The 12,211-nt window shown below is 44.1% G+C and overlaps 2 protein-coding genes across 2 annotated transcripts in view; both read left to right on the forward strand.

The window, feature by feature from the left end:
• Window positions 1-12,211, forward strand: part of PDLIM2 (PDZ and LIM domain 2) — a 147,764-nt gene that overhangs the window by 89,162 nt on the left and 46,391 nt on the right. The window lies entirely within an intron of this gene.
• C12H8orf58 (chromosome 12 C8orf58 homolog) overlaps window positions 4,718-12,211 on the forward strand; it is a 30,681-nt gene continuing 23,187 nt past the window's right edge. Inside the window, exon 1 of the mRNA XM_063138968.1 lies at window positions 4,718-4,809. Coding sequence (XP_062995038.1) covers window positions 4,761-4,809 — 49 coding nt within the window. The 5' untranslated portion in view covers window positions 4,718-4,760. The remainder of the gene's footprint in view (window positions 4,810-12,211) is intronic.

Here is a 12,211-nt window from a genome sequence, read left to right on the forward strand (position 1 = left end):
CCAAATCAAGATGTAGGTGAACAAGCAGGTTGCCATGGTGAAGAGGAGGGGCACATCCAGGTCTTTTGGCAGGTACCCAACCATGCCTACTGTGGGCGATGGCCCTGCACGAGGAGGAAATTGGTATTCGGAGGGTTAAGGCTACAGAGATCTGGTCGTCTCTTTTGCCTGGATTTGCAGGATGCCTGGATAATCACAGGGCTGGTTTCGTGCTGACTGGCTGCGTTCCCTAGTCTTGGACAGGCATTGTAGAAAAGAACTGATGCAGGAAGCTAACAAACAACCAAGGAAGGGAAGCAACTTGCAGATAATTCTGTTCAAATGCTTCCGAGGGGTCAGGACGAGGGCATAGAGCTCCTTACGCTAATCCGATGAATGAGTGGCCAAGGAAAGGGGCTCATAATTCCGCATGCAAATAATTATACTTCTTAGTACAAGACATTTACCCCTAGGAGGGCCAAGGTCTGGAAACATAAGCAAGAGGGCAAACTTTTCGTAAGCACACACAATTAATTTCCCGGTGTGGATCCCTTCAACTACTTTGAGCAAGAGGATTAGGCCAGGATGAAGGCGGCAAGTTTGCTAAAAAGGATTTGGGTTTCTAATCCCCTTTTTATCTTGACATTGCCAGGTGTGAGCTGCTCTGACTTCCAGTCCTTGAAAGCAATCGCAGATGCCCTCCATTTCTCTTGAGATCTTATTACAGGTACAATAACCCCACTTCTGACCCCTTTGTCTCTTTTCTGCTGCTCACTAAGTAGGAGGAGATGGCTATAACTTCAGTGCAGAAGCTGAGCTACGGCTTTTTGACTTTGTTTGCAATTACACTGTTAACTTTCCTTGCAAAATTTGATCGTGCTTTTTTCTAGGGATGTGGAACCGGAGAAGCAGGAGCAGAGTGGGGGGCTTCGCCTACCCTTAAGGTGGAGGCGAAGCGGATTGGGGGGCGGCGGAGCTTGGCGAAGAGGATCGAGGTGAAGGCGGATCCTTCGCCTCGATCCGGAGCTCCGCCGGAAAGGTAAGTGGGGTTTACCGGGCCCTGCCGCTGTCGCCCATGCGGCGACAGCGGCAGGGCCCGGTAAACCCCCCTCCCTCCTCTCCCTTACCTGCGTCCGTCCGCGGTCCCTTGGCTTCTTCAATTGAGCCCGCGGCTCAACCAGGAAGTCTAGGCCGCACGGCCTAGACTTCCTGGTTGAGCCGCGGGCTCAATTGAAGAAGCCGAGGGAGGGACTGCGGACGGACGCAGGTAAGGCCCCCCCTCCCCCTTGGTCTCTGCAGGTAAGGGAGAGGAGGGAGAGGGGCCTTACCTGGCGCCACTCCACTCCACTGCGGAGCTCCGATTTGGAGCTGGAGCTCCGCGGCGAAGAGGAGCGGACTATGGGCGGAGCGGCGCGGAGTGGGCCGATCCGAAATTTTCGGATTGGCCCACGGGGCGGATCCGTGCACACCCCTACTTTTTTCAGAGGGAAATATACAACTTCCCCAACCTGCTGCTCTGCAGATGTATTGGGCTACAATTCCCATTGCCCCTAGCTAGCATGGACATTGGGTGTGCTGGGTCTTGTAGTACAACACATATGGAGGGCACCAGGTTGTGGAAGGCGAGTCTAAACACTTCCATCTACTATCTGGTGATTGGATTCTCTTTGGCTGCAGTGCTGTGTGCACTTATTTATAAGTAAACAAGTTCTGCAGTTTAAAGCCACTCCCACCAGTAAGAATTATAATATTGCTCGATTAGAACACACCTGACCATGTAGCACATGGAAATTGCAAGAATTGAAAAAATCTTCATAAATGTAGCTGGGGGGATGAGATGAAATGGAATTTTGGGGGAGAAATATCATCAAGACAACGGGTTGGGGAGCGCACTGTGTGTCCTGTGTGTGAACTTGGCGTTAGGCTATGAGGATAAAATGCTAGTGTAGATTTGCCCTATGTTTATTTTGTCATTAAATTTTATTTCAAAATAAAGTTAACAAAAATAAAGACAACAAAAAGAACGTACATAGTAATAAATCAAAATCACCAAAGAAACAAAGGAATTCACTCTTATAAATCTTAGTCTATAATTGATATCCTTATGAAATGTCTACAGTAAAATAATAATAAATTTATTTCTTACCCGCCTCTCCATTTTGATCGAGGCGGGGAACAACAGTAAGTATAAAATACATAAAATACTGATTAAAAACATAATATGCATTGTTAAAATATCCTAAAAAATATCCTAAAAGCATCCTAAATGGCCTAATGAGCTCAGTATCTAATGAAAGTAAAACTACAAGTTGTGCAACACACATAAAAGGAGTGTGCACGAGTGAATGTCATTGTGTGTGTGTGTGTGTGTGTGTGTGTGTATGTATTAAATCTGTAAAAATATAAGCGAGTAAACCTGGCTGGAATTTTATCAAAAGTTTAAAGAGCTTCATCATAAGAAATAAATGCCATAATATCACAAAAATACATTTGATTTATACCTATACCTGATTTTATTATTACAACACTCCAGCGAGATAGGAATGTCTGAGAGATAGTAACCGGCCCCAGATCACACCCTCTGAGAGGTTCATGGCTGAGCAGGGATTTGAACCTAGGCTTTTCCCGTTTCTCTGTGACACATTGAACTATTGCACTATATTCTCTGAAGCAGCCAGTCTGCCGCTATGTACTTGCAGAGATCGTCTGCCAAGAGAAGCACAAACATAACCAAATGATGCATTAAATCAGGAGCAGCAATCCTTTTGGGCCATGGGCGCATTTGACGATTTGAGCAACTCTGTCCTGGGCATCACCACAAAATGGCTGCCATGGGAAGTGTGGCAAAGGACAAGTAATCTGCCCAAAAGACTGTGCAAGGCAGAAGGGTGGTCTGAGCCCAACAACTCCTCTGAATCCCACGTTTTTCAGCATTAAGAGATACCTATGTTACAGCAGTTCGTAAGAAAATGTGTTAATTTAAAAAAAGAAAGTGAGAGGTAGCACCAAGAAAGGTGCCCACAGGCACTACATTACCCACCCTTGAATTAAACCCTAGAGAGATGGAGACTGTTCTTAGAACACAAGAAGATAATTTAAAGGCACAATTGTATGCTGGGGCGAGAAGAAATGTCCTACAATTCCCAGCATTCATCTCTCTGATGAATGTAATGTGCCAAGGGTTAAAGATGGCTTCTCTGCCAAAGGATGGCTACATGCCAGATTTGCATTCCTTAATGGTGGACATCATGTCCTAGCAGACAAAGGGAAAAACTTACAACCAATGGAGCATCGAATGTAACCTATGACTCAGTGAGATTGTGCACCTTAACTTGAAAATTGAATGTAACTTAACTTGCTAATCCAGAACTGACCAATAGAAGGGTTAGAAAGAGACTTAACACCCTCTTGTAGTCAGGCCTATATATACTGTGAGATTCCCTTGTTCTGGGTGCCTCCATTTTGTGGAACTGGAGAGCAACCCCATGCTGCCGTATCGGAAGTAAATGGATTAAGAGCATTCTCCAGCTCCGTGTATTTGATTGGCTACTAACGTGCTGGTGTAGCGAGCCTTTAATCCCTGATTTTGAGGGACAACACTAATGTGATCAAAGCTAGGACTTTTGAGATTAACACCACCACCCAGTTTTCTTAAAGCTTGTGCACAACAGTGCAAAACTGCAGTTACAATTTGTGTATGAATTGTTTCTGCAGAACATTAAAATGGCCTCTGACCTTCTATCAGATCCTATTTAGAACCTATCCTGTTCGTGCACTTCCGTGTCTGCTCTTAATGTGGTGAAATAGAAAGTGTGACATGGAGAGTGAAAAGGAGCAGTTTTTAAATCAAAGGTATATTCTAGCCCAGTGGTTCCCAAAGTGGGCGGTACCGCTTTGCATAGGGGGGCGTTAAGAGGAAAAGGGGCAGCAGGGGGGCGCTGGCAGGCAAAGGGGCAGCAGGGGGGCTCTCGAGGTGGTCTCTCCAGAAGGTACTAAAATAGAGTAACTAGAGACCCACAGGGAAAATCTCTAAATCTGTGCAAGTCCGTCTAAAGTAGCCCATGTTAAATTAACATTTACAAATCAGGTATGGGAAATGCAAAACTGTTTTAAGCTTCATATGTGAAATTGCCCACATTGTGGTCCAATGTGTGTTGTACTTATCAGACTGGGTGCATTGTACTTGCTCCTGCTCATCCATACTGATCAGGATCAAGTGGATTACAGTGGGAGGGATCAGGAGCCAAGTTATTATTGCATTTATATCCCACCTTTTTTCTTCGAAGGAACCAAAGGCAGTGTACATAATCCTCCTCTCCACCTTATCCTCACAACAACAACCCTCTGAGGTGGGTTGGGCTGAGAGTCTGTGACTGGCCCAAAGTCACCCAGTGGGTTTCCATGGCTGAATGGGGACTAGAACCCTCGGCGCAGTAAATTTCATGAGGTTGAACTTCAGAGTAACCCTGCATAAAGTTTATGCTGAATCGCAGCTTTCCAGAAATGCTAACCGCGCCCCTATCTCCCAGTTCCTCCCCAGCGCTTAGTTCGCGACCCCACCCCGCCTAGCCGTTTCCTCCCTCCCCCTGGCTTGCGATCGGGGCGGGGGTCCTTACTGCCCCTGGGAGTGTCTCGGGCAGCGTCATTTGGGCCGCTCCCTGTATAAGTCACGGAGCGAAGCCCCGAGACGCTCTCGCTTCAGCCTCTTTGCTTCTCGCTCGCGGGGAACAGCCACGCCTTTGGAAGCGCCCGGTTGCACCGGGGGCGCCCCAATTCGGGAGATGCTCAGAAAGCGGCGAGTCTTCTCGGTGGAGCCTCTCTGGAAGCGAGGTGAGTTTCTGCCGCCCCTCCGGAGCAACTGCATTCTCGGTTCGCGGGGTAAACGCGGTTACTTCTTTGTCGCGCGTAAAAGGCAGAGAGAGTTGGCGGTTGCGCGCTCGGGCTTTTCCCAGCCCTTCTTGGCTTGCAGTTCTGGAGAGGCTCGTCGGTTGCGCATTGCCGCCTCCCAAACCAGCCGTCCCTGTCGGGATAGGAGCGAGCTACACTCAAGGGAGTCCTCCGTGTTAGGGTTCTTGGCGTTCAGGCGTTTTCGCACGTGACGTTAACGCGCGTCTTGCCGTTCTTGGCTCCACAAGGTGCCTAACTATCGACGATAAAAAGAGACGTGGAGCCTGTTGTGTACTACACTATGTCTGAATGCCACTAAGTGGATAGAAAAACGGATTACTGAGAAGAAGGACACCAGATGGCTTTTGGATTGTACGCAGTTCGATGGCCATACAGTGTCATTGTTATATACTACACCCCACTCATACTTGAAAGTAAGGCTCACTAGATTCTGAAACTTTATGCCAGAATAAATTTGTTAGACTTTAAGGTGCCTCAAGACACTTCGTTGCCCACTAGATTAGATCCAGATTTAGTCAAACTTGTGTAGAGCCATTGAAACCAGTGCGATTTAAGTTAGCCACGAATAACTTAAAATTGCCATTGATTTCAGTGGGTCTACTCAAAAGTATGATTAAGTCTGGATCCAATCCACAGAACTTCGAGAAAACATGCACAAAGTATATTTGTTCTTTGTATTAAATTTAAATATATTTATTTTGTTTCTATTTTTTAATTATTTGCTGTGATTTTGATAAATGGAAAAAAATAACAAACGTATTCATGCATTTTAAATTGTTTGTGTGTTTCAACAAAGCTGGGTTTTGTATTTGCATTGCGGGATGCAGAATGCCAACAACAAAAAACATTTTTTGCGTTGTGTACAGAAAAACACAGTCCCTTAAAAAAAGAACCTCTCTGCTCTCTTTTACTATGTTAACATTCACACGTTTGCACAATTGTGCAAGGGATACTCAAAGCTGTTTTAGTGTCCTGGGTAAAGAACAGCAAACAAGCTGGAAATCACTTGGCCATTGCAGGTGGCAAATCACAAACCACATCTGGCTCCCCACTTTTTAATTTTTTTATTAGGAACCTAAACATTTTTATTCTCATTATCTTGCAGTGAAATGGCCTTGCAAAATATCACTGTAGCGCTCTGGAAGGAAACGCTATAGAAGATAAGAAGTGACGCACAACCTGGGGGACAGATTTAGGGAAAGCTCCAGGCTATGTGTTAGACTGTTAGTTTGTGTAGAGGTGTGCAGAAGGTAAATCTAGATGTTTTGTATTTCAATTCCCAGAAGTCCCTGTCAGCATGGCCATTGGTTAAGGACAGTCATTCTCATCCTGATAAAGTAACTGTATTGATTTTGATGATGTTAACTTTTTTTGATAAAAATATTCTTAGGATTGTAGCCTTATTCTAATATCCAGTTCATGATTCAGTTATAATAATTTGTATGTGAAAATTGCCTTTTCCTTAAGTAATCACAGGGGCTCCAGTCAGGGATAGGGAGCTCTCACCCCACTTCTATGGCACTGTCAATGTCCGTGGACTTGTTAAAGGTGTTCCTGGACTGGGCAACCTTCAGCTGCAGAAGAGGGATTGCACGTTTTAATGCGTGAGTGTGAGTGGGTGGGGAATACAGGTGAGGAAGAAGAGTAGACTGAACACATTTTCTTGCTGAGCTAGTTTTCTAGCAGGGAATTTGTAGTGGGTGCTTTTGGTAGTGGAGCATTGAAACAGCAGCCCCTCCCGCATGCACATGTAATCTGAAGTGAAATACTCCAGGAATTCCTTTATTGTGCATTTCTGTTGGCTGTCAGCTGGCCCAGAAACAGCACAGCTCATGAATTCTTGGACTGCAGCTCAGTGAGATTAACAAGTCCTTAATTATCGTTGTCCCACATTTTAAAGCACAATGGACATGACAGACAAGTTGGTACACACTATACATGGCAAGAGACCAAGATCAGTCGTGCTGTATTTTGGAAGAATTCCTGCCATGCAAAGCCAATTATCAGGCCAATGTAAACAGTAATGATGAATCTACGTTCTCTAGCTGTGTTCTCATAATAACGCTCTCTACTTAGCTCAACCTCAAGACTCAAAACACACTTGCTACCTAAAGTTGTAAGTGCTGTTTTATGTTATGGAAAGTCAGTGTTTACTCCCTGACCCCTAAAATTAAGATGTACCAAAATCTCTATTTTACATTAATGGCTCACCTTTGCTCTATATAATTCAAGGAAGTATGCATTGTCTCCTCTCCTGCTTTTATCCACACAATAGTACTGTGAGGTAAGTTAAGATGTCAGATAGTGGCCCTGTTCAGAAGACACCTTAAACCACGGCTTTAACCAAGGTGAATAAGGCAAAAAGCTTACTATGGGGCCTTATGGCTGAATAGGGGATTTGAACCTGGGCTTTCCTAACTTGGAGCTTTCCAGATGTTTTGGATGTAAACTCCTCATCAGCTCCACCCAGTGTGGCCAATAGTCAGGAATGGTTGGGGTTGTAGCCCAAAACATCTGAAAGGCACAATGTTGCCAAAGGCTGCCTTAACCATTACACCACACTAGAAATCTAAAAAAATGAATATTGGGAGGGTCATGTTGCAAAGAACTAGCCCCATTGTTACACTGCAAGAAGTTTCATTGATGCCAGATTCTACTCTTATTTTATGACCCTGTTTGGTCATAATAGCAGCTTTCAGTGCAAATTTGTGGTTTAATTGGCCCATGAATTGTGGGGACGTGCACTGTGAAAACAATCATGGATTAACTTGGGATTGTTTAACCCCTAAACAACCCAAGTCTCTAGGTTTGGATGTCATGGAAACAACCTACAAATGCTGCCTTTGTAAGTGGTTTTTGGAAACTGGAAGTGGCTTGCAAGTACTGCACACCCCTGCAATTCTTGGGTTAATTAATGTATGAATTGCTGCTGAAAGCCGTTGTTTTTTCTGAACAGGGCCTATATCTGCGTGTCTTTAAACTATTGGGTGCTTTTTGTCCAAGTTGCTGAGTTTCTGCATCATGACTGTAGTGGGAGATGGTGATTATATGTATATATCAATCAAAACAAGTAGGTTTCTGTAATATGTTTTTGCATGATGCTCTTCATTCTGTGTTGGTAAAGTATATGAACTATTCCGGAGGTTATATAGCTGCTAGGAGTAGGAGCAAGGTGGAAAAGACAAGTGTGGAAAGCCACTTATGTAATAGCCATTAAGGCAAATGGAATTTCGGGTTATATTGTAAGCAATTGGTTATTGTCAACCTCCTTTTGTGGAGAAGTTTGGCTATTGAGAGGTATAGTTATGCAGTTATGAACAAATAAAGGAAATAGTTACTCCTATTACAACATTGGTTATGTCTTTTCACCCACATTCCTTTATAAAAGAGAATGGAGACAAACTGGGGAAGGAGTTGAAGATGACTTGGAACCTGTGAAATGCAAGGAACTGCTCCAGCAGCCAGGAAGAGCTAGTCTAGGCCGCAATCCTATGCATGATTAGACAGGAAAAGTTCTACAACTCCCAGCATTCCCTAGTGGGGAGTTGTAGGACTTCCCCCCCCCCCCGCTTGAGCATCCTTAGGATTGCGCCCGTAGTGAATCTGCACTAGCTGCCATTTCCAGGCCATATAAGGAACAACTGGTACAGTCCTCGCCTGTGTAGTGTTATCCCTGGCATAGTTCTTCTTGAAGTAGTAAACCTGCCTCTGTATGTAGGAGAGTACTACACCATTCCTCCACACATGGAAAGTGAGTGTGTTTTCCACCTGAGTGAGAACCAAGGCCTTCTGCTGCTCCCTGCATACTTGCTGCTTAAACTTCAATTTAATTTTTTAAATATTTTAAAGCCATCTTTCAGGGCTGTCACCAGGTAGCTCACAATGTTATAAAACATGAAAATAAAATTACAGGTGTCCTGGAGGTCTTCTCAGTGGGAATTGCTGATTTTCACCACAGCAGTGTCAAGGAAACGCAGGCACAAGGGTGCAGGGGATGGCTTTCTTGTGCAGTTGTAGGCCTCATTCATACATTTATTTATTTATTTATTTTAAAACATTTATATCCCGCCCTATATCAATAAGATCTCAGGACGGTGTACACATGGACATACATGATCTGAATTGTCTTCTGTATAGTTAACTGAATGTGTGAACAGAATCCATTAAAAAGCATCACAACTGTGAGGTGATGAGAGGCAAAATGAAAATTCTCTCTCTGGCTCTATCTCAGGAGGTCTGTCCCCCCACCCCCATGACTGAATATCATTTTAATTTGTTTTATTTATATCCCACCTTTTCCTCTAAGGAGTGCAAGGCAGCATACAATATTTCTCCTCCCCCTTTTTTCCTCACACCAGCACTGTGTTAGGTTAGTGAGAGTTAGTGAACTAGCCCAAATGAGAGCCAAACGAGATGTTACGCTAATCTTGTAGCAACAAGGCACCGCCAGGGAGCTCCAAGTGCATCTGTGAAGTTCTCCACTCCCTGTCCCCTTCAGTTTGTTTTAAAAATAAAACCTTGTAAAATGCTAACACAGCCGCCTTTCTCTCTCTAGCCTTGCTATTTCTATCCCTCCACCTCGTTACCTCATGGTTTCTCCCCCTTTAGCCTGGCTCTTTCTCTATCCCTATTCCTTTGCCTTCCTGTTTCCCCCCTCCCTCTCTCTCCCCAATCTTGCTTTTTCTCTCTCCTCTATGCCTTTGCCTTGCTATTTCCCTCTCTTGCAACCTTTAGCCTTGCCATTCCCCCCCTCCAGCTCTTTAGCTCACTTTTGACTAGCCAGGCTCCCAGAGCAGCCATTATGTAACGAGCTACATCCTCCATGGGAGCCATTTTGTGATGGTGCCCTCAGCAGCTTCTCGAATTCCCAAGTGGGTCAAAAAAGGTTGGGGACCCCTGGTGTAGTGTGTGGCTCAGGGTTATCTTTTTTATTTACTGTAGTTGGAAACCTGTGTGGTGGCCCTGATCTGCATTGGCCTCTTTATGCTGTGGAAGAGGATTAAACCTCCCCCTCGCCGTTTTCCCCTGAAATCCCTACACTAAGGTGACCATATGAAAAGGAGGATGGCTCCTGTATCTTTAACAGCTGTATTGAAAAGGAAATTTCAGCAGGTGTCATTTGTATATATGGGGAACCTGGTGAAATTTCCTCTTCATCAAAACAGTTAAAGTTGCAGGTGCCCTGCCCTCTTTTAAATCTGGTCACTCTAGTATAGCTCCTGCACCTTTAATTGTTGAGATGAAGAGGGAATTTCACCAGGTTCTCCATATATACAAATGACACCTGCTGAAATTCCCATTTCTGTGCAACTGTTAAAGATAACTGTTAAAGATACTTTTCATTTGGTCACCCTACCTACACATTATTTTTGATGCCAATGGAGACTGTTTTTCTTTTGTTAACCTGCTTGTGCAGCAGGGAGGGGGAATTTCAGAAAGCAAAAGGTAGGGGGAAGATAAGGTTTAATTCAGTTCTCCCAGAGTCAGGTGGTCCCAATCTGAATTGGGGCCACATGTGTGTACACTAGAGTAAATAAAAAGGTAACCCTAAACTATGTTTTATGCGATTAGCAAACACAGGCATCACCAAATGTCCCCCAAATTTTTTGGGCTACATCTCCCAGCATGTCTGATCATTGGCCATGATGGTTGGGGTTGATAGGAATTGAAGTCCAAAATGACTAGAAAGTACCAGGTTAGGGAAGTCTGGGATAATGTGTAGTATGGCTCTGAGCCTCATACCTGAGAGGATTTGAACTCAGGTCTTCCCAGTCCTAGTTTGACACTGAGATACTATGCTGTAGTGCTTTATGTGTGAACTGGACCTTAATGTTTTACAAGTTCTTACTTCTTAAACACATTTTCTGGAAGGCTGCCTTCTCTTGCCCATACATTGAGATGCCAAATGAAACTGCTTTATTTACTAAAACCAATGCCCATGTTAATACACAGCACTCACCCAAGAATTCTGAAAAATTCTTTCATAGTGTTCATAAGCTGTGAATTTGTACAAGCAGCCTGGGACTCCAGGATTGTTGTCCCTTTGACAAGCCAGAACAGCAAAACAGGATTTGTTCATGGCTTCCTGGTTTGTTTGGGAGCGACAAATCTGGATCCTCTGTTTTAGATGTCATGCTAAGCTTTTGATTCCTGAATACTAATCAAGTTATTGCTTCAGTATTTCAAAGAACAATGTTCTATTAGAATGTAAGCCTATGCGGCAGGGTTTTGCTGTTTTATTGTTTTACTCTGTACAGCACCATGTACACTGATGGTGCTATATAAATAAATAAATAAATAATAATGCACATTGGGATAAAATAGTAAATTCCCTTTTCCAAACATATGAAAAGGAGGACAGGGTCTTGTATCTTTAACAGTTGCATAGAAAAGGGAATTTCAGCAGGGGTCCTTTGTATGCATGCAGCGCCTGGTGAAATTCCCTTTTCATTGCAACAGTTAAAGGGGCAGGTACCAGATACAAAAGAGGGCAGGGCTCCTGAAGTTTTAACTGTTGTGATGAAGAGGGAATTTCTCCAGGTGCTGCATGCATTCAAATGACACCTGCTGAAATTCCCTTTTCATTACAACTGTTAAAGATGTAGGAGCCCTGTCCTCCTTTTCATATGGTCACCCTAAACATAAATGACAGTACTGTGGCATGCAGTTGTGTATAAGTTAGCAGATTAGTAATGCGTTAGCTACTTGGAAGTAAGTCCTCTTCAGTTCAGTGTGGCTTAACTCCCTGCAGCCGAGGTTTTCATTACTTGGAAATTGTCAATACTGGTATCAAAAAGCAGGTGCTATTATAACAAACTAGGAATAGTTGGTGGGAGAAGAGAAGTATTTTGGGTCCATGCCATTTGGAGAGACTTCACGATCTGGCACCAGCCCAATTGAGAATAGATCAAACAACTCACCTCTCATTTCTAGAGTACCTATTTCTTCTTCTTTTCCTTCTCTGAATCCCTCCCCTATTTCCACCTTAAGCATTTGACTGACCCTGGAGAGTGGAGGGTCTCTCTTTTCGCAGGACAAATAGGAGTGGCAGCTCTTGATGAAACTTTACTGGTTTCACTGGTTGCAATTATGTTCCAAATTGTAAGGTGATGGCAGATGCGTTCCTGTGTTGGCCATCCTTCTGTAAATAGCTATTCAGCCAACCCAGCTATGTTTCTGCTGGGCTGTCCTTGGGCAATGCATTCTTCCACACTTCACTGCAATTGCACAGTCCAGCCAGGCTGATAAGACGTTTAGATATGCTTGTGTTTATGTTCCCAAAGAGAGACAGATGGGTCACTGCTGTTGGAGATTTGATTTCTTT

This window comes from Elgaria multicarinata, chromosome 12 (assembly GCF_023053635.1).
Source record: "Elgaria multicarinata webbii isolate HBS135686 ecotype San Diego chromosome 12, rElgMul1.1.pri, whole genome shotgun sequence".
NCBI lineage: Eukaryota > Metazoa > Chordata > Lepidosauria > Squamata > Anguidae > Elgaria > Elgaria multicarinata.